The sequence below is a fragment of the Erythrolamprus reginae genome, chromosome 4, assembly GCF_031021105.1.
Source record: "Erythrolamprus reginae isolate rEryReg1 chromosome 4, rEryReg1.hap1, whole genome shotgun sequence".
In the NCBI taxonomy this organism is placed as follows: domain Eukaryota; kingdom Metazoa; phylum Chordata; class Lepidosauria; order Squamata; family Dipsadidae; genus Erythrolamprus; species Erythrolamprus reginae.
In genome coordinates this window covers 25,747,080-25,769,222 of record NC_091953.1, presented here as the reverse complement: position 1 = coordinate 25,769,222, position 22,143 = coordinate 25,747,080, and the positions used below count along the sequence as shown (strand labels likewise).

Genomic DNA, 22,143 nt, shown 5'->3' with positions numbered 1-22,143 from the left:
TTTTTAGATTGTTGGCTATGAATAACTTAACTGCCTTGAAATGGCCCTGGAATGGGCCTAGAGGCAAAAAGGAGCTGTGACATTCCTTCAATATACCAGGGTGATCTAACAGTAAAAACATATATGCATATATATATATACAGTGATCCCCCGAGTTTCGCGATCTCGATCTTTGTGAAACGCTATATCGCGATTTTTTCACCCGATGACGTCACTCCCTTCCTTTCTCAACTTTCTTTCTCTCTCTCTTTCTCTATCTTGCTTCTTCCTCTCTCACACTCTCTTCCTCCCTCTCTCATCTCTTTCTTTCCTTCTCTCTCTTTCTCTATCTCTCCCCCTCTTGCTCTCGAGCGGCGGGTGGCACCCAGGGAAGGTTCCTTCGGCCGCCCACCAGCTGATCTGCTCGGCAGCGCAGTAGCAGCGAGGAGCCGAAGATGGGGTTTCCCCTTTGCCCACGCAAAGGGGAAACCCCATCTTCGGCTCCTCGCTGCTACTGCGCTGCCGAGCAGATCAGCTGGTGGGCGGCCGAAGGAACCTTCCCTGGATCTTCAACTCCCAGAGCGGCGGACAAGCGGAAAAGCGGCGGACAAGCGGGCAGGCAGGCGGCTCCTCAGCTGCTGGGTCTTCCCAGGTGCGGAAGTAAAAACACCATCTGCGCATGCACGGCCATGGAAAAGGGGCACGCATGCGCAGATGGTGTTTTTACTTCCGCACCGCTACATCGCGAGAAATCGATTATCGCGAGGGGTCTTGGAACGGAACCCTCGCGATAATCGGGGGATCACTGTATATATATTTGTTTTTGTAGATTTTCATGGATACAGGTATGATGGTCTTGGCATATTTGGGTTTCTTCCTGTGTAGGAAATCTCTGAATTCTACATGGTTAGAAACCCGAATATGTCAAGATCGTCATATATCTACAGAGAGGGGCGGTATACAAAGCATATATATATATATGTCACATGTTTTTTTGTTTTTTTGATGAATTTGAAAATTAAGGGAGACCAGGATAGATCTATTTTGGCCTTAGGACAGAAGGAAAAGGGGGGACATGATCGAAACATTTATATATATTAAAGGGTTAAATAAGGTCCAGGAGGGAAGTGTTTTTAATAGGAAAGTGAACACAAGAACAAGGGGACACAATCTGAAGTTAGTTGGGGGAAAGATCAAAAGCAACATGAGAAAATATTATTTTACTGAAAGAGTAGTAGATCCTTGGAACATACTTCCAGCAGACGTGGTTGATAAATCCACAGTAACTGAATTTAAACATGCCTGGGATAAACATATATCCATCCTAAGATAAAATACAGAAAATAGTATAAGGGCAGACTAGATGGACCAGGAGGTCTTTTTCTGCCGTCAGACTTCTATGTTTCTATGTTTCTATGTTTATTTTGGCCTAATCAGCTAGCCATACCCTCACTGGGACTTATATATATGGAATATATATATTTTCCTTCAATGTACCAGGGTGATCCCACATAAAAAACATATAGCCCCTCCCTGGTACAGAGCTGAAGGGATCAGGTCTGGTGGCCTAGAGGTTAATTCTCTGCCTTACAAGTCAGAAGCTGCTGGACCAAATCCCAGTAAGGGTGTGGCTAGCTGATGAGGCCAGAGCAAGAGTGAAATGGTGCCATCCTAGTCTCCCTTAATTTTAAAATTTCAGCAAAAAACATGTGATACATATACATGTTTTTTACATTGTGCACTATTTCTTTCTCTAATTGTAATCTCTTTTTTAAAATAATATAACTGAATCATATTAGAGATATTGTTTAAGCTGGATCTGTGAAAAACAGTTCAAATGTATAAATATAATATTACACAGGCCTATAAAAAATATTTTTTGTAATCATCGCAGTTGACCTTGTAATTTTCTGCATCATTTTTTGTTCCAATTTCAAAAATGTATATAGTTTTTCCATAGCAGGTATAATTTCTACGGAGCAGCATTATTATTATGAGAAATAATACTGGTGACATTAAGAAGACAATAATTACCACATACATTGAAAATGTAGAAATTACATAATATCCAAAAAATGCTTCTATATCAGAAACTTTATGCGATAGAGCAAAACTAAGCATATTTTTGGAATCAGCACATCAAACTCCATAGAACAGACATTAATTTTGCTGATGGGTTTTTTGTATTGACCAGTGTTATTGTTCCTTTCACAGACTGCTAGCATCTTGGTTGTGGCTGAATCTAGAACATCTGGAACCTACAGCTGCATAGCATCCAATAAAGTGGGAAAGGACCAAAGAGACATCAGTTATTTTGTAACAGGTGAAGTACATTTAATGTTCCACTAATTCATATGACATTTAGGATATCGTTTCTGTCCTACAGTCCTGTTGCCTAATCTACATGTACTTACCTTGCTAATGTTTATGTTTATACCAATATCTACTACCTTGTACATAATTGACTAATAAATGAATGAATGAATGAATGAATGAATAAAAATAAATAAATAAATAAATAAATAAATAAATACATCCATCCATCCATCCATCCATACATACATACATACATACATACATACATACATACATACATACATACATACATAAATATTATCTAAGTGATCATGTTTTGGCTTGTAAATAGAATCAACAGCTAATATAATTAGGCATCCCTCTTGAATGCAGTTATCAAAGAAATTGCCATCATTTCAAAGCATCCTATGGCATCATAAAATATTCTTGTACAAGTTTTGCCATGTAAATGCATCCATTTGTCCACCTTAATGACTAATAAGTATTGTCCCAGCAACCGATTAGGTCCCACAGAGTTGGCCTTCTCCAGGTCCCGTCAGCCAGATAATGTCGCTTGGTGGGGCCTAGGGGAAGAGCCTTCTCTGTGGGGGCACCAGCCCTCTGGAATCAGCTCCCCCTGAAGATTCACACTGCCCCCACCCTCCTTGCCTTCTGTAAGAGACTTAAGACTCACCTATGTCACCAGGCTTGGGGCAATTAGGTCTCAGCCCCCTGGCCAACGAAATGAGATATATGTTGTATGATTGAACTGGTAGGATTGTTTTTAAATATTGGATTTTTAGATTATAATTTTAAATTTAATTAGATTTGCCACTGTACTGTATTGTTATATTATATGCTGTTAGCCGCCCCGAGTCCTTAGAGAAGGGCGGCATTCAAATCAAATCAAATCAAATCAAATCCAATCCAATCAAATCAAATCAAATCAAATCAAATCAAATCAAATCAAATCAAATCAAATCAAATCAAATCAAATCAATCACCAATAAATAAATAAATAAATGGGCCCTTAAACTTAAACTCCAAAATACTAAATGACTATAATGACTTTTTGTCTGGTTTAGCCGTCATGGATTCATTTACTCCAGTGCTTCTCAAATAGTGGGGTGCCCCCCCCGGGAGGGCATGGATCAATGCCAGGGGGTGCGTGACCCCGAGAAACATGCTTTTTTTTTTTGCCACGTGGAGTAGGTGGTTTTTGCACAGAACAGTAGCACACAGCACAGAGCAGGAGATATGAAGTGCAGATACCAAACCCTTAAGAGACACTATGGAAAAATATTTAACAGGGATGAAAAGAAAGGAGGAGAGAGACGGAGATAATGAGACAAATGTAAGTTTCCCAACAGCTAAGATACGGAAATATGAATAAGCATATGCAGCGCTTGGCTTCACTGTGACTACGGTGGGAGACGAAGAAAGACCGTTATGTTTATTGTGTCTAAAAATATTAGACAAATAAATTAAGGTGTCATTTAAACACATTACACCCCAATCACACTGATAAGCCGCTTGAGTTTTTTTCAGCGAAAATGTGCTGAAAATTGCAAACAATCATCCCAGCAGAGTTGGGGGGAGCCACAAAATGTTTATTTCTTCCTGGGGGGAGGCTTAACAGAATTTAATTGAGAAGCACTGGTTTGCTCTGACATAACATGTGTGCTGGGCTCCCATGAACAGAGGGAAAGAAAGCCATGGGGCTCTGTGGTCCTGCCAAGAGAGGAAAGTTTTTAAAATCAGTTTCAGGTCTTGCTATGGGCTTAACAAAAAGTATGAGAAAAGCATCTGTGTGAAATTGTTCTAGCTTAAGCTAGTGCAATTAGCTAGCATTTTCTTCTCCCAATCAGCTGAAGAAGAAGAAAAAACCTTAAATGTTCTGATTTACTAGGGAACAAGAAGAACAACAACAAAAAAATATCTTTAAACTAATGCCAACTCAAAATGCTGATGGCTGTGAACAAAAGGCCAGGATGCTAAAAAGGATTTCCTTTCAGCGTATTCAAAATAGATACTTCGGGGGCTAGACTGATTGCTAGAGGTCTGCTAGCTTTTCAACAACTTTTAAGTTTGTTTTCATTTTAAGTCTGGCAAAACCAGAGAGAATGCTTAGGTGGGTGGGGGACAGGAACATTTGAGGGAGCGGTTAAAAAGGCAAATTCTCTTTTGAGACTTTGCTACTCTATGCTGTCAATTAATAGAAACATAGAAGGTTGACTGCAGAAAAAGACCTCATGGTCCATCTAGTCTGCCCTTATACTATATTTATCTATCTATCTATCTATCTATCTATCTATCTATCTATCTATCTATCTATCTATCTATCTATTTGAGTTGTATGCCACCCCTCTCTGTAGACTCGGGGCGGCTCACAACATACAATAGAACAACTCATAACAAATCTAATAAATTTAAAAAACATTTAAAAACCCTATTATTAAACCAGACATACCAGACATAAATTGTATAGGCCCGGGGGAGGGGGGAATGCCTCAATTCCCCCATGCCTGATGGCAGAGGTGAGTTTAAGGAGTTTACGAAAGGCAAGGAGGGTGGAGGCAGTTCTAATCTCCGGGGGGAGCTGGTTCCAGAGAGTTGGGGCCACCACAGAGAAGACTCTTCCCCTGGGACCCACCAGATGACATTGTTTAGTCGACAGGACCCGGAGAAGGCCAACTCTGTGGGACCTAATCAGTCGCTGGGATTCGTGCGGCAGAAGGCGGTCCCGGAGATATTCTGGTCTATATTGCACTTTATACTTATATATTGAAATCTAATTGAACTCAAAGGTGGGCATAATTTCCCCAATTTCCCACCACATTTGTCAGGAGAAATGCTGGGTGAATATTTTCCATTAGGAGATATTGTCCTTTAAAATTTCAAAATGTAGAAATAACAACAACAACAACAGATTTGCAAGGGACCTTGGAGGTCTTCTAGTCCAACCCCCTGCTTAGGCAGGAAACCCTACACTACTTCAGACAAATGGTCATCCAACATCTTCTTTAAAACTTCAGATCACAGAGAAGGAGAAGAAGGTAGTGCTGTTTACTTTTTGCATTTGCATTTTTTGAATTCAAGGAGAAGGGGCATTTATAACTGGCTGTTACAGACAATTTTATTAGCAGTTTGTTTTCAAACACAGACCAATCAGATTAGGCTGGGGCAGGATTAGACTGGGAAGTATAAAAGGCAGGAAAAAGCCATTTTAATTTGCACTTCAGATCACAGAGAAGGAGAAGAAGGTAGTGCTGTTTACTTTTTGCATTTGCATTTTTTGAATTCAAGGAGAAGGGGCATTTATAACTGGCTGTTACAGAATCATATAACTATAAACCAAAATCAGCAAAGTTTGGTAGCAATAGGGGGTGTTGATTTTCCTGCTAAGTACTTGTATTTCAATACATTGTTAAGATGACTGGCTTGGTGCAGTGTAACATTTGTTTGGCTGTTGTCTTCCATAGCACCTTGTGGAACTTGGGGCACTGCCCTCTTTGCATAAGGACATCTAGGTTAGATGGCGAGATCTCTAGATTGCAGTCCTTAGTTTGTAGCTTGCAGTCAGAAGTGGAAAGATTGTCCCAGCCACGTGCTGTAATGCAGCCATGTGTCCAGCCTCCACTTCCACAGCGCCCCCCGAGGAGGAGGGCTGTGTGGACAACTGTCGGTTCAGGAAGATTGCGTGCAGTTGAGCAAAAACATAGCAATTTTGGTCTCTCTGTATCGAATTCCTATAGTGTTCTTGCGGATTTAAATAGTAAGGATGTTGGAGATATTAGCAAGGTCCCTCAGGCAGAGAATGAGGGGATGTTCAAAGGGGAAGTTGTCGTAAATGTCACCAAACCATCAAGTACAGTTAGTAGAAATAAAAAGAGGACACATTTTCTTGTGGGTGATTCGACCGTTAGAGGTGTTGATTTGGGACAGAGCAAGGATGTGGTTAAGGTGCTGAGGTGTCTCCCAGGGGCCACTGCCAGCAGGGACAGGAGGCGGTTTACAAACATTGTTAAGACTGTGAGTAAAGGTAATAACGTTGATGTGGTGGTGCATCTTGGCACAAATGATTTGTCCCAGAGAAATGTTAATGTAGTAAAAAGAGATTTTCAATGTCTAAGTGTGGAGCTGGGTAAAATAACTGATTCAGTGACTTTCTCAGAGGTGTTACCGGTTTGTGGCCAAGAGGATAAAACAACGTGTATCAGAGAGTTTAATGTGTGGTTAAGGCAGTGGTGTAAAGCTGAAGGTTTTGGCTATGTAAGTCATGATGTCAGTAGGTGGTCTAATAGGGAGTTGTTTAAGAGGGATGGTTTGCATCCATCATACAGAGGTACCCAGGTGCTCGGTGAGGAATTCAGAACTTTTTTGGACAGGCATTTAAACTAGGTAAAGGGGACAGAGATGTAACTGATGTGGGTGATTTCTGTCCCCGACCAATGAGGATAAAGCAGTTTTTGGAAGCTTATGAAAAGGGAGCTGCAAATAATATAGATGTAGTTGATGATAAGGGGCAAACTAATAACGAAAATAATGTTCTTCGGGTAATGTGCACCAATGCTCGAAGCTTGAGCAACAAGCTCTGTGAATTAATGGCCATAATATCTAGAGATAATTTGGACCTGGTTGCCATAACTGAGACATGGTTTAAGGATTCTAATGAATGGGAAATATCCATACCAGGATATACACTGTATAGGAAGGATAGAATAGAGAGAAGGGGAGGTGGAGTAGCCATTTATATTAAAGAAAGTCTAAAAACAACACTAATTCAAAATACGTGTCAAGATCTAGAGACTCTCTGGATTTGCATGCAAAATAAAGAAGGTTCTGTCATTAGAATTGGGGTGATCTATAGGCCTCCAGGGCAATCCGAGGAATATGACAACAAGATGGTGGATGAAATTACCCAAATGGCAGTAAAGGGAGATATTGTGGTTATGGGTGATTTCAACATGCCTGATGTTGACTGGAATATCCCCAGTGCCCTTACATGCAAAAGTAAGAATATAGTAGAGGCCTTTACAGGAGCAGCTCTGGCACAGCTGGTTAAGACACCAACTAGAGGGGAGAATATTCTAGATTTAGTTTTTACGAATGGGAATTGGGTTTCAGATGTCAAGGTGGGAGAAAATTTAGGTTGCAGTGACCATCTATGTTTGTGGTTTGATGTAAAAACTCATTGTGAGCAATCCTATAATGCAACCAAAGTATTGGATTTCAGAAAAACAAATTTTAATGCAATGGGAGAATATTTAGATAATGAATTAAAGGGGAGGGATAAAATGGCAGGAGCGAGCATCCAGTGGACTGTATTAAAAAAGGCCATCTTAAAAGCCACTGGACTGTATGTAAGACAAATAACTAAAGGTAAAAGGAAGAAGAAACCGCTATGGTTTAGCAATGATGTAAGGGCTATAGTCAATGAAAAAAAGGCTGCCTATAGGAGGTATAAAGAGTCTGGAAGTATAGCTGATAGGGAGGTATATAAAATGAGGCAGAAGGAGGCGAAACAGATAATATATGCTGCTAAAGCCTCAAAAGAGGAAGAAATTGCCAAATCTGTAAAGAAGGGGGATAAAACCTTCTTCAGATATATTAATGATAAGAAGAAGAAAAACTGCGGCATCACGAAGCTTACTACCGGGAATAATACATGCATTAATGGGAATAAGGAGATCGCTGACTATTTCAATAGCTACTTCTGTTCAGTTTTCTCAAAAGACACCTTACAAAATAATACTATAGAGGGATATAGCATTGCTTCCAGCTGTACGGATTCAGCTCCAGTGATCTTAGAAGCCGATGTCTTAGAAGAACTTGAACGATTAAAGATAAATAAGGCAATGGGTCCAGATGGCATCCACCCCAGAGTTCTTAAAGAACTCAGATCTGTCATTGCTACCCCCCTGACTGATTTGTTTAACCAATCCTTGTTAACAGGAGAAGTTCCTGAGGATTGGAGAATGGCCAGTGTTGTGCCTATTCACAAGAAGGGCAGTAGAGAAGAAGCTGGTAACTACAGGCCAGTTAGCTTGACATCAGTTGTAGTTAAAATGATGGAGACTCTACTCAAAAAGAGGATAAATCAGCACCTAAAAAACAATAACTTATTAGACCCAAATCAGCATGGCTTTACTGAAGGCAAATCATGTCAGACTAATCTCATTGATTTCTTTGACTATGTCACAAAGGTGTTGGACGAAGGTGGTGCCGTGGATATTGCCTACCTGGACTTCAGCAAAGCCTTTGATACGGTTCCACATAAAGAGCTGATAGATAAATTAGTGAAGATTGGACTTAATCCCTGGATAGTTCAATGGATTTGCAGCTGGCTGAAGCGTAGACATCAGAGAGTTATTGTTAATGGCGAGTATTCTGAGCAGAGTCAGGTTACAAGCGGTGTGCCACAAGGATCTGTTCTGGGTCCTATTCTTTTTAATATATTTGTAAGTGACATAGGGGAAGGTTTGGTTGGGAAGGTTTGCCTATTTGCCGATGACTCTAAAGTGTGCAATAGGGTTGATATTCCTGGAGGCGTCTGTAATATGGTAAATGATTTAGCTTTACTAGATAAATGGTCTAAGCAATGGAAACTGCAGTTTAATGTTTCCAAATGTAAAATAATGCACTTGGGGAAAAGGAATCCTCAATCTGAGTATTGTATTGGCAGTTCAGTGTTGGCAAATACTTCAAAAGAAAAGGATTTAGGGGTACTGATTTCTGACAGTTTCAAAATGGGTGAACAGTGCAGTCAGGCGGTAGGGAAAGCAAGTAGGATGCTTGGCTGCATAGCTAGAGGTATAACAAGCAGGAAGAGGGAGATTATGATCCCACTATATAGAATGCTGGTGAGACCACATTTGGAATACTGTGTTCAGTTCTGGAGACCTCACCTACAAAAAGATATTGACAAAATTGAACGGGTCCAAAGACGGGCTACAAGAATGGTGGAAGGTCTTAAGCATAAAACGTATCAGGAAAGACTTAATGAACTCAATCTGTATAGTCTGGAGGACAGAAGGAAAAGGGGGGACATGATTGAAACATTTAAATATATTAAAGGGTTAAATAAGGTCCAGGAGGGAAGTGTTTTTAATAGGAAAGTGAACACAAGAACAAGGGGACACAATCTGAAGTTAGTTGGGGGAAAGATCAAAAGCAACATGAGAAAATATTATTTTACTGAAAGAGTAGTTGATCCTTGGAACAAACTTCCAGCAGATGTGGTAGATAAATCCACAGTAACTGAATTTAAACATGCCTGGGATAAACATATATCCATCCTAAGATAAAATACAGAAAATAGTATAAGGGCAGACTAGATGGACCATGAGGTCTTTTTCTGCCGTCAGACTTCTATGTTTCTATGTTTCTATGTTTCTAAAACTTTCAGTATTAGAGTATTCACAATTTCTGGAGGCATGCTCTTCCACTGATTAATTGTTCTAGCTGTCAGGAAATTTTTCCTTAGTTCTAAGTGACTTTTCTCCTTATTTAATTTCCACCCATTGTTTCTTGCTCTACCTTCAGGTGTTTTGGAGAATAGTTTGACTCCCTCTTCTTTGTGGCAACCCCTGAGATATTGGAACACTGCTATCATGTCTCCCCTGGTCCTTCTTCTTAGTGATAGCAAATTGTTTTGCTACAATAAAATACAGATTTAATAGAAAGCAAAAAAATCCAAGGAGATTTGCATTTGTTGGAGAAATATTATGCGATGTATGAAAGACAAGGTGTTCAGCCAATCCCTTTGGCCACCTTGTAATTAAGTAGAAGCAAATACATTATGTGCTATTCATAAGACGTTCTTCAATTTCCCTTCTTCTTTCAGGGTATATCTAAAGCAAATCCTCTTTCATCAGATTGAACAAGAAAGTAGAGTTGTAGAAAAAATGTGGAGGTGTTTTTTGGTTTTTTTGCTAGCTATTAGTCAAAACCTAGGGCATCTCACCAAGATGATATGATCCACCCAATGAGGGTTACATAGAAACATATAGGATTGACAGCAGAAAAAGACCTGATGGTCCATCTAGTCTGCCCTTATACTATTTCCTGTATTTTATCTTAGGATGGATATAGGTTTATCCCAGGCATGTTTAAATGCGGCTACTGTGGCTTTACCAACCACGTCTGCTGGAAGTTTGTTCCAAGCATCTACTACTCTTTCGGTAAAATAATATTTTCTCACGCTGCTTCTGATCTTTCAGAAGCAGTTGATTATAGATCAGTGTGGATCCCTTTCTACTAATTCGATTATGAATTTGATATAGAAAAATCTCCTTTAGCCTTTCATTAATTTATCTCCTCTAGGTTTTAAAAAGGGAAAGGAAGCAGAACCAATCAAAGGCAATGGAGAAGATAAAGTTGAAAAAAACATCGATTGACCACAGCTTAGTCCTGTTTTAATCCCCCACCCCCTTGTGAACAGGGTTCCTCCTTCCATTGTCTGCTCAGATTAGCCTTCATGAATCTGAAATTTTTATTTTAAGTAGATTTCAGTTTTTAAAGAACTTTGTAATAATCAAAGTTACCACGACCGCCTTAGCTATCTTTGAATGTGGAGTGATTTGCTCTCTATCTTCCATACACTCCACCCTTTTACTCTGATCCTTCCCCTATTTGTTGGGCTGTTTTGTTGGCACACAGCAGGACCCTGGGTGGGTTTGCAATTACTGAGGGTGAGACAGGAACAGTGTAGCCTTATCTCCCGGCTGACCAGTGTCACTAAAGGCATTTTATTTTGAGATTCCTGATGGTGCTTGGCAAAGATAAACAAAATCTTCCATCAGGAAACCTGGGAGCGATTTCCACAGGAAGTTTCAAATCACTAAAGTAAATATAACTCTTTTACATTATTCCAGCCGCTCACTATTCAACTAGTCTGAGGTTTTACTTTAAAAAAATAATAATTGATTTTTTTTTTTAGTAAATGCATATTAGAAAGTATCTCCTTTTTTTCTCCTTTATTTCTAACAAAACTAACTTGTTTATTGTGCCTATTTCATACTCACCCTTTTAAATGATGTAATATAGTATTTAAAAAATCGCATTATCAAATGCATGATGTGTCAGAGGTGGATTAGAAGTGACATTTTTTATAGAATAGAATAGAATTTTATTGACCAAGTGTGATTGGACACACAAGGAATTTGTCTTGGTGCATATGCTCTCAGCATACATAAAATAAAATATACATTTGTCAAGAATCCTGTGGTACAACACTTAATGATTGTCATAGGGGTCAAATAAGCAATGAAGAAGCAATATTAATAAAAATCTTAGGATATAAGCAACAAGTTACTGTCATACAGTCAACATGGGAGGAAATGGGTGATAGGAATGATGAGAAAAACTAGTAGAATAGAAGTGAAGATTTAGTAGAAAATCTGACAGTGTTGAGGGAATTATTTGTTTAGTAGAGTGATGGTGTTCGGAAAAAAACTGTTCTTGTGTCTAGTTGTCTTGGTGTGCAGTGCTCTGTAGTGACGTTTTGAGGGTAGGAGTTGAAACAGTTTGTGTCCAGGATGTGAGGGGTCAGTAAATATTTTCCCTGCCCTCTTTTTGACTCGTGCTGTAAACAGGTCCTCAATGGAAGGCAGGTTGGCAGCAATTGTTTTTTCTGCAGTTCTGAAGTCTGTGTCGGTCCTGTTGGGTTGCAGCACTAAACCAGACAGTTATAGAGGTGCAGATGACAGACTCAATGATTCCTCTGTAGAACTGTATCAGCAGCTCCTTGGGCAGTTTGAGCTTCCTGAGCTGGCGCAGAAAGAACATTCTTTGTTGTGCTATTTTGATTTTGCTTTAGGAAAAGCAAACAGACCCTCCCAAAATGTTTTGATAATACTGTTCTTAACTCCCTTATCAATGGTCACCATGGATGAGGCTGGTAGTTTTTAAAACCAGGTAACTTCCCTATTGACATGTTAAAGCATTCCAAAAATGTGTGAACATCGTAAACACCTCCCCTGAAAAATATGTTGCCTGGCCCTCTATTAAATCATAAGAATGAATCAAATTGCATCATCAGAAGTATTATCAAGGATTACTTCCGATACAGAAAAAGTATTTCTTTTACTTTTGTGTGTTTCTGTAAAGGCTGAATAGATGCAATGCTCAAGGCAGCATAAAAATTTATTAACCTTTTCCTACTCCTGTTCCACAGTAACAGAGGAATGTTGCTCGCTGGCATTAGAGTGCTTCTGAACTTGGTTTTTGACAGTGTAATTTCACATTTTTGTAAAATTTTAACAAAACTTGCGAGCAGAAAATAGCTTTTTTCTACAACTTTACATTGCAGTTCAGATTCCAAGAAACCTTTCTGTGGCCAGAAAAAAGATTTTGATTTTTTTAAAATATTATATGTACATATAACAGAAAAGAATGACTTGTGACAATGTAAAGCATTGATTGGTCTCTTTCAAAACCAGGGTATTTAGACTTTGCCTTAATCTGGGTTAGATACCTAGTGATAAGAACAGTGATAAGAAAAGCTGTATGCTTTGTTAGAAATAAAATAAGCATATATACTGCTCAAAAAAGTAAAGGGAACACTCAAATAACACATCATAGATCTGAATAAATGAAATATTCTCATTGAATATGTCACTCCATTTGCACAACAGCATGTGAAATTGATTGTCAATCAGTGTTGCTTCCTAAGTGGACAGTTTGATTTCACAGAAGTTTGAATTACTTGGAGTTATATTCTGAGTTGCAGTGTTCCCTCAATTGTGTTCCCTCAATTTTCACGGGTTCAAACTTTGCGAATAGCCTATACCACGGTTTTTCAAAAAATATTAATTAAAGAATACTTCACGATTTTTTTTCTATACCACGGTTTTTCCCGCCCAATGACATCATACATCATCGCCAAACTAATAATTTTGGCAAATAAATAACAAAAAAAATATTGTTAATAAATAATTATGTTTATAAATATCAGGATCACTAAGTGTCTTATTCAATGGTGAGTACCAGTAATAATGATGAATAAATGGTTGTTAAGGGAATGGGAAATGGTAATTTAGGGGTTTAAAGTGTTAAGGGATGGCTTGTGATACTGTTCATAGCCAAAAATGGTGTATTTACTTCCGCATCTCTACTTCGTGGAAATTCAACTTTTGCGGACGGTCTCAGAACGCATCCCCCGCAAAAATCGAGGGAACACCGTATATTCTTTTTGAGCAGTGTATTTTAAGCCCTTCACATATTGATTCTTTGATCATAACAAATATTTACCAAATGTCACTCTATGTGTTTCATCCAGTTTATTTCTGTGAAAATATTCCATGCATCATAAAGGTTTTCCCATTATGTCCTCCATTCCCTCAATAATCCCACCCAACACCATTTAATTTAAACACCAGGAAGGATACTTTGACCATGTCCTAGAAATTATACCTTTTTCCTTCCAGTTTTCCAATGAACTAAAAGAATGCTTTGGTTTTTTACAGATATACCAAATGGATTGTCAATTAACTTGAAGAGAGCACCTGTTGAAGGGCAAACTCTTGTGTTGTCGTGCCTAGCAAACAAATACGTATACAAAAACCTCACCTGGCTTTTACCGAGGACAGCCAACAACCAAACAAGAATCAAAAAAGCCATTGTGAAGGAATATTCTATGGAGCTCCCTCTCATCATCAAGAACATTTCCCTTGAACATTCAGGCACCTACGCCTGCCGAGCAAGAAACATCTATACTGGCAAAGATGTTCTTCAAGAGAAAAACGTTACCATCAGAGGTGAGCGCTGTAACAAAAAGGCTGTTTTCTCACGGATCCGCAAATTTAAGAGCGCAAGGAATGATTGTACAACACAACACAATGTAAGCCAATAAAGGACTAACTAAAAAAGTGACACTTCACTGATATAATCTTGATTGACCACTACTGTACACTTCCAAATATGGAAGTTTGGACAAAGGAGGAGTAACAATGCCAAAAAAAAAGAACGAAAGAACGAGAGAAAACAAAATGGCCTCCACCCCAAAGTTAACCAAAAAAAAAAAACCCTTCTCCCAAACCTAGGCTTCCAATTTGGTTCAGAAAGTCCTATTCTACTTTGACAAAGATGTGGAAGTTGGAATCTGGGAGAATTCCCCACGCATTGCATTTTGTGTGTTATGTTGTATTGTTCTTTGCAGTCTCCCACCAAGTGCTAATGAAAAACTTTGGACCCAACCTGTCTTCAGGCTTTGATATTCAACCTCCTCCCAAGTGTCAAAGCTGCATACACTGAAAACTTAAAAAAAAAATAGAAAGACTGATACCTTTGATCAACATTGGACGCTTTATAAGTTAACTTTGGTGCCGAATAAGCACAGCTCAGTTTAAGAGATTGACTGGACTATGGTATTATTTACTTTAATCTGCTCTTGGTGGATTTATAAGTATTGCCTGCTGGGCAAATTCTTATGCTTATTTATTTGAATTCATTTTTTTCCTACCTTAAATACACTCATCTTTTTTAAAAAAAAAATACACCACGTTCCTCAGGGAAACCTCTGAGGAGGATCTAAAATGAAAAATAACGTGTTGAAATTAGACATTGTTTGCATGAATTTGACTATTTAAATCCATCAAAATGGGACCCATTTTCTTTGAGTAAATAAATGGTGGGAGATTTCCATTTGGGGTCTCCCTTTCCTTTCCTTTCAAATGAATCACATACTATGTTAAACATGTGTTGACATGAATGGGAAAAGTCTTCATTGACATTATAATGAAGAAATATGTAACTGTTAAAACTAACTTAATAAAGAGAACTACCACATTTACCCTTACTAATAAGGTTTCAATCATCACAGCAAATATTTAATGTATTTAAAGTTAAGGCAACCAGTATATGTATGTATCTGTGTATGTACAGTATGTATGTGCATGAAACACACACACACACACATACATAGTGACACAGGCACACAGACACACACAAACACACACAAACACAACACACACATCCTTTCTTTTTCATTTCCAAATGGTAATAGGATTTCTAAAACGACTAAACTACTGATAGAGAATTAAACACAATCTATCATTACTTTTAAATGTTTGTTGTCAGCCTCTTTTGTGATTTTATTTCTAGATGTCCTTTGTAATATAAAATCTACCTAAGAAAAGAGTCTACTATTTTGAACAGATCTGATAACTTTATTTTTTTACAATGTCTACCTATTATATTTTGGATCGGTGTGTTCATTTATGATTAATTATGATATAGAATTTTTAGCCAAACGTGTGAGAAATGACAATAGCGGGAGCAAAAAAAAATGGAAACAAAACTGCCTTTGCTATGAAAACAGAGGGTGGGGTGGGGTGGGGGGTGTCAACATGATGGCTTCTTGGGCCTGAGAACTCACCCACCCATTTCCTTCTTGAAGGTAGTACGACCGTGTCCCACAGCCAAGCTGGTCGTTCACGTGGGAATTGCTTTTGTCAAGCGGTTGGGGTAAACAATAGCATTTCCCCATCGTACCAGTTTTGTAAAGTCCCAAACGGGATGCAAACAATTAGCTACCTGGAAGTTGTCAGAGTGAGGGAAAGAATAATGGTTCCTCTTTGGAAATTTTGCCTCTAGCCTACCTTTTATAAAGCAATTTTTTTCCCAGTGTTATGCAGAAAACAATTACAATGTTCCTGTAAAAGAGGACTTGGTAGCTATTTTTAAGATGATGAAAGCCAGTCTTATCCGTGGCAACTGCATGTCCATGATAGCACAGCTTATTTTACTGTATTCTAGAGTAGGGGGAGAGAGAAAGAAAGGAAGAAAGAAAGAAAGGAAGGAAGAAGGAAGAAAGAAAGAAAGAAAGAAAGAAAGAGAAATAGCATTAATATTTAGATTTATATACTACTTCACAGTGCTTTACAGCCCTCTCTAACTGGTTTACAGAGAGTAAGCATATTGCCCCAACAATCTGGGTCCTCATTTTACTGACCTTGGAAGGATGTGGCCGAGTCAGCCTTGAGCCTACTGAGATTTGATCTGCCAAACTGCTGGCAGCAGGTGATCAGCAGAAATACCCTGCAGTACTGTACTTTAACCACTGTGCCACCGAGGTTCTCTAGAAAGAAAGAAAGAAAGAAAGAAAGGAAGGAAGGAAGGAAGGAAGGAAGGGAAGGAAGGAAGGGAAAGAAAGAAAGGGAAGGAAGGAAGGAAGGGAAGGGAAGGAAGGAAAGGAAGGAAGGAAGGAAGGAAGGAAGGAAGGAAGGAAGGAAGGAAGGAAGGAAGGAAGGAAGGAAGGAAGGAAGGAAGGAGCAGCCCCATCAAGATTGTGAATTTTATAGGTGCAGTTCCCCAAAGACAAATTTGTAGAAACCTGAAAATTAGGATTTAGGGGATTGCATAAATAACCTCTTTAACTTTAGTAGAGTTAAACAACAGGGTAATGTAGAAAGTAAAATTCAACCTACCCCAAAAAATGATTTATATCAGTTTAATAGATGAATTGAAAAATAGGCATAAACTTATTTTATAAAGCGCTATTAGGTTTAAAGCTTAATACCGACTTAATGCTATGAATTAAAAAATGCTCCATGGGACATCGTAGACATAAGAAAGGATACTGTTTCTGGGCAATTCATAAAAATAGCTATGAATTACAATGGTAAATCATGCACATGAACCTACAAATTTTGGTCTTCTCTGAACGATTTAGCATTACATATGTGATTGGAGATACTGTATTCTGCATGCTAAACTTCAAACGAGGAGGGTTTTTTTGCTGATTTAAAATGAAGCTGATCACATGTCGCTTCATAATGCATTAAAAATAATTTTAAAAAGTACAAAAAAGATGGGAGGGCAAGAGTATTATTTTATATGTTGATTGTGTTTATGGGGAAATAATTTCTTTTCTGTCTCAGGGTTAATTCTTTTTTTCTGGTCTGGCTACTGAAGGCAGGGAAGCAACTGTATTATTGTAACAGAGACTTTTGTACTATGCCTGAGTTCCCCTTCATGTTTCTGGAATCAGAGAAGCTACAGTTTACAAGTAATTTCTTTAATCCAGAAGTAGTTCATTGTTGACTGTGTATAGATTAGCCAGACTGGTTGCAACTGAAATCAAAGAGAGATTGGTACTCTAGTCAAAAAAATACCTAAAGATCTTTTGGAAAATCTCTAAACTTAAAATCAGAAAATGTGCATGTAAGAATCAGGAAAATACCATTTCTTTTTGCTTTAACCAATTATTTCAGAATCAGCTAGTTATGGTAACAGCCTTACTAAAAGTAATATGAAGAGTGATGAAACTGAATTTGAAGTAAGGAATTATTTCTTGATATGTGTATGGCTGTAAACAAATTAAATTTAATCAAAAAAGGTACCTAGATTGTGTGACTCTTTTTTTCCAACTCATTCTACTTGCCTCAATTGCACTGTTATGTATAATAAACCTGTAGAATACAAAATTCATGTATCTGGCTTTTTCTTTTTTAATGGACATATTTCCAAAATGTGATTTCGTATATAGTTTATTGAAGAAATAGAAATAAAATAAATAGTGCATCACTGATAATTAGGAGACAACAGACAATTGTTTAAAAAAAATCCATAATTTTTTGATAATTAACTAATATAACAAAATGATTCAATAGCTTGTAAACGAATCAGCTTTCATAGAAATATAAATGGAGGATATTCTTCTGTGTTTTTACTATACTGTTCAGAAGTCTTCAGCATTTAAAGATATGGTATGTAACCAAACTAGGGTATGTTAAAAGAAACTGCTGGCTGGTTACACAGCAGCAATCAGTTCTTATTTTAATGTAGAGAAATAGAGATTTTCTTCAAGTAACAGAGGTCATTTTAAGAAGCCACATTTTTTAATGTTAGCTTTCAACGGTTTTGTGAATAAGTAGTAAATAAAGCTTTTAAGAGAGTATGGCTCTCTAATACTGGGATTGGAGACAGAATAAGCTATCTGCTCTTGGTAGGAGTCTGAATTTCCTACAAAAAGAGGAAGTGTCCATTGTAAGAACAACTCAGATGCTGACCTTGATCTCTCACTCTGGAACATAACACTGTCAACATGACAACAGTCTGAGAAATGTTTTAGTCTACACTAAAAACTCTTTTTTGAAAGTTTCGTAACAGGGGCTTTTGAAGAGGTAGCCTAAATGACGATTCAGAGCTATCAATTTCTTCTTTTACTTTCCTTCTGCATCTTGCAAAAAATAATCCATTTGTATGCAAAGGATGTACAGGATCATACAAAGATGATGAACAAAAATAGGGTATCGGAGTTGGGTGTGGTTTGATGCCAGAGCAGCAAGAATATCCAAAATTGCTTAAAACTTCATGATAATCGGAGAAATAAATGTAGCATTTGAAGTGTTGAATCTTTTAGAGCGAATGCTGGTTAAAACATCCTAAATCAGTGACAATTCATTCAAAAAAAAGCAAATTTAACTTCATACAGATTATAACAGCATTGGACAAACATTTGTTTGAAATGATATAGGTTTTCCTTCTTGAATAGGGGGTTGGATTAGAAGACCTCCAAGGTCCCTTCCGATCTGTTATTATTAGGTGTTATATTTGATATATGTATACTTAGGAAAAACTTGAATTATATGCCACATGCCCACATATGATAATTTTTTTTAATCCACCCAGCAAATTTTTCCCAAGAACCTAGGCTAGGCAGGTATCTTAAAGCAGTGTTTCCCAACCCTGGCAACTTGAAGATATCTGGACTTCAACTCCCAGAATTCTGGCTGGGGAATTCTGGGAGTTGAACTCCAAATATCTTCAAGTTGCCAAGGTTGGGAAACACTGTCTTAAAGGTAACATCCCAGGGTGTAAGCTATTCCATGTAAAGCTGATTTAGTATTATTATGGTTGGATCAGTTGTACCAATCCACAACTTATAAAATCATTCACAACCCTTTATAAATCATCACACTTCGCTTGGGATACAGATGTGTTACACAGTAATTAGTAATATGATTGCGCTAATAATATTAAAAGTGTAGTGTTGCACTTCCAATTATTATGCATTCTTTGATATTTTTATCATGATACATATGGCATTTTGCTTTTGCTTCCATTATTAATCTTCTATTTCTAATGAAGAATTTACTGTTGAATGGGTGTCAAAACTCTTGCCAAATCTTAAAGCTATGCTCATTTGCCTGGGCATAGGGGTAGGCAAAGTTGCTTCTTCTATGACATGTGGACTTCAATTCCCGGAATTCCTGAGATAGCATGATTAGCTCAGGAATTCTGGGAAGTCCATAAGTCATAGAAGAACCAACTTTGCCTACCCCTGGCCTAGTGTGTTTTATTCCTATTAATAAATGATTGCAAGTAAAAGAAAATACATTTAGGCATCCTATCCCATCCCATCCTATTGTATTCTTCCTATCCATACTATCTTGTCCCAATACTATGATCTTGTCCCATCCCGTCCCATCACATCCCAACCCATCCATGTTATCCTGCCCTAAAAATATAGTCTTAGCCCATGGATGAGTAGATAGAGGTTATTTATTTATTTGTTTGTTTGTTTGTTTGTTTATTTATTTATTTTTGTCCAATACACAATGAGAGTTTTAGTGGGTATATATATATATATATATATATATATATATATATATATATATATATATATATATATACATACATACATACACACATAGTAAAATACATGATGAAGGTTATAGAAAAGATACTCATAGTAAAATATATCTATGAATGAATAGAAAAGAAGATATAGTAATAGAACATATCAATGAAAGAATAGAATAAGAGATATAGGAATAGAAGAAAGTTTAAGTTTAAGTTTAAGTTTAAGTTTAATCAGATTTGTATGCCGCCCCTCTCCGCAGACTCGGGGCGGCTCACAGCAACAGCAATACAAGACAAATCCAATATTAAATTAATTTTAAGAACACCACAAGTTAAGGTATAGGAGATATAGGAGAGCAATAGGACAGGGGACGGAAGGCACTCTAGTGCCCTTGTACTCGCCCCTTACTGACCTCTTAGGAATCTGGATAGCTCAACCATGGATAATCTAAGGGTAAAGTATTGGGGGTTTGGGGATGACACTATGGAATCCAGTAATGAGTTCCACGCTTCAACAACTTGGTTACTGAAGTCATATTTTTTACAGTCAAGTTTGGAGCGGTTAATATTAAGTTTAAATCTGTTCTGTGCTCTTGTGTTGTTGTGGTTGAAGCTGAAGTAGTCGCTGACAGGCAGGACGTTGCAGCATATGATCTTGTGGGCAATACTTACATCTTGTTTAAGGCGTCTTAGTTCTAGGCTTTCTAGGCCTCTTATCTCATATCCTTCAGTGGAATATATTCCCAGGTCATGGAAAAATATTGAATCTAGTATTGAGGGTAAGTGATTAATTGCTAAACACATATATAGATGATTATATAGTCAGATTACGCTATATGCAATAAAAAATAAGCACACAGCAACAATAAGTCTTGCATTCTCTATTCTGCACTTTCTTCTATTGAAATGAGAATGGTGCTTTTCTACCAAAAAGAGAAAATTAAGATACTTGTATAGGCATGTAGAAGGCAAATTGGAAAACAACCACAATGTAGAACAGGCAACTGGGTTGACACAGAACACAATGCCATGGATTAGGAATGTACTAATTGATTGTTAATATGTTTTGTAGCTCAGGAAGCCCCATATCTTCTTCGGAATGCCACTGATCAGGTGGTCAACACCAGCTACTCTCTTAGCCTGCTGTGTTCTGTATATGGGGTGCCAGAACCTCAGGTATCGTGGTATAAAAACAACAAACAGATACATCAAGAGCCAGGTGAGTGCAGCACCCATTGGTTGTTGTTTCCGCATAAGATTCCTTGCATTTTTCTGCTTCGTGTAAAATAGTACGACCGAGTCCTCCTGCAATATTGAGCTGCCAATGACGAAGTTGAACTGCTTCTAGATCAATTCAGCAACCTCTTGTTCATTAACCTAAACCTTGACTCAAGGTTTAGGTTAATCTTTATTTCAGCGTCCTGTTTTTCAGGACGTGCTTGTGTGAGGAAAGAAGAGGGAGAGACAGAAGGAGAGAGAGAGAGAAAGAGGGAGATAATATTCCAGCATACTACATATTTCAAGCAATTTCAAGCCCTTCATGGCATCGGACCAGAATATCTCTGGGACCATCTTCTGCCGCACAAATCCCAGCAACCGGTTAGGTCCCACAGAGTTGGCCTTCTCCAGGTCCCGTTGACTAAACAATGTCGTTTGGCGCGACCCAGGAGAAGAGCCTTCTCTGTGGCGGCCCCGACCCTCTGGAACCAGCTCCCCCCAGATATCAGAGTTGCCCCCACCCTCCTTTCCTTTTGCAAGCTCCTTAAAACCCATCTCTGTCGTCAGGCATGGGGGAATTGAAATTTTCCCTTTCCCCTAGGCTTATAGAATTTATACATGGTATGCTTGTATATATGATTGGTTCTTTAAATTGGGGTTTTTTGGATTATTTTAATATTAGATTTGTTTACATTGTCTTTCTTGTTGTTGTTGGCTGCCCCGAGTCTTCGGAGAGGGGCGGCATACAAATCTAATAAATAAATAAATAAATTTATTAACTTGGAACATTCTTAAATTGTACTCTTGCGCTGGAATATTCACATGAATATTCTTTCATTGCTTTGCTAAGGTAAAATTCTTAGAAAGAAAGAAAAGTGCGCCAAAGCTTCTGTCATTTCAATAATGTTTGTTAAATGTGTTTTGCATAAAAACATACCAAGGAGAAACAAGTCAATAAAAAACTATTGACAGGGAGGTCATAGGTAAATGCTTGGAATTCACCTCCAAATAATTTAGTTGGTTAAAGTCTGCCCTCAATGCAGAACTCAATTAGATGCCCAA

The 22,143-nt window shown here is 38.0% G+C and overlaps 2 protein-coding genes across 2 annotated transcripts in view; both read left to right on the top strand.

Annotated features, from left to right (window-relative positions):
• Positions 1 to 15,341, top strand: part of LOC139166403 (vascular endothelial growth factor receptor 1-like) — a 121,772-nt gene extending 106,431 nt beyond the window's left edge. Inside the window, 2 exon segments of the mRNA XM_070749871.1 lie at positions 2,194 to 2,302; positions 13,743 to 15,341. Coding sequence (XP_070605972.1) covers positions 2,194 to 2,302; positions 13,743 to 14,128 — 495 coding nt within the window. The 3' untranslated portion in view covers positions 14,129 to 15,341.
• Positions 15,342 to 20,512: 5,171 nt separating this feature from the next.
• The window catches only part of LOC139167118 (vascular endothelial growth factor receptor 1-like), a 38,751-nt gene continuing 37,120 nt past the window's right edge, over positions 20,513 to 22,143 (top strand). Inside the window, exons 1-2 of the mRNA XM_070751539.1 lie at positions 20,513 to 20,642; positions 20,936 to 21,082. Coding sequence (XP_070607640.1) covers positions 20,513 to 20,642; positions 20,936 to 21,082 — 277 coding nt within the window. The remainder of the gene's footprint in view (positions 20,643 to 20,935; positions 21,083 to 22,143) is intronic.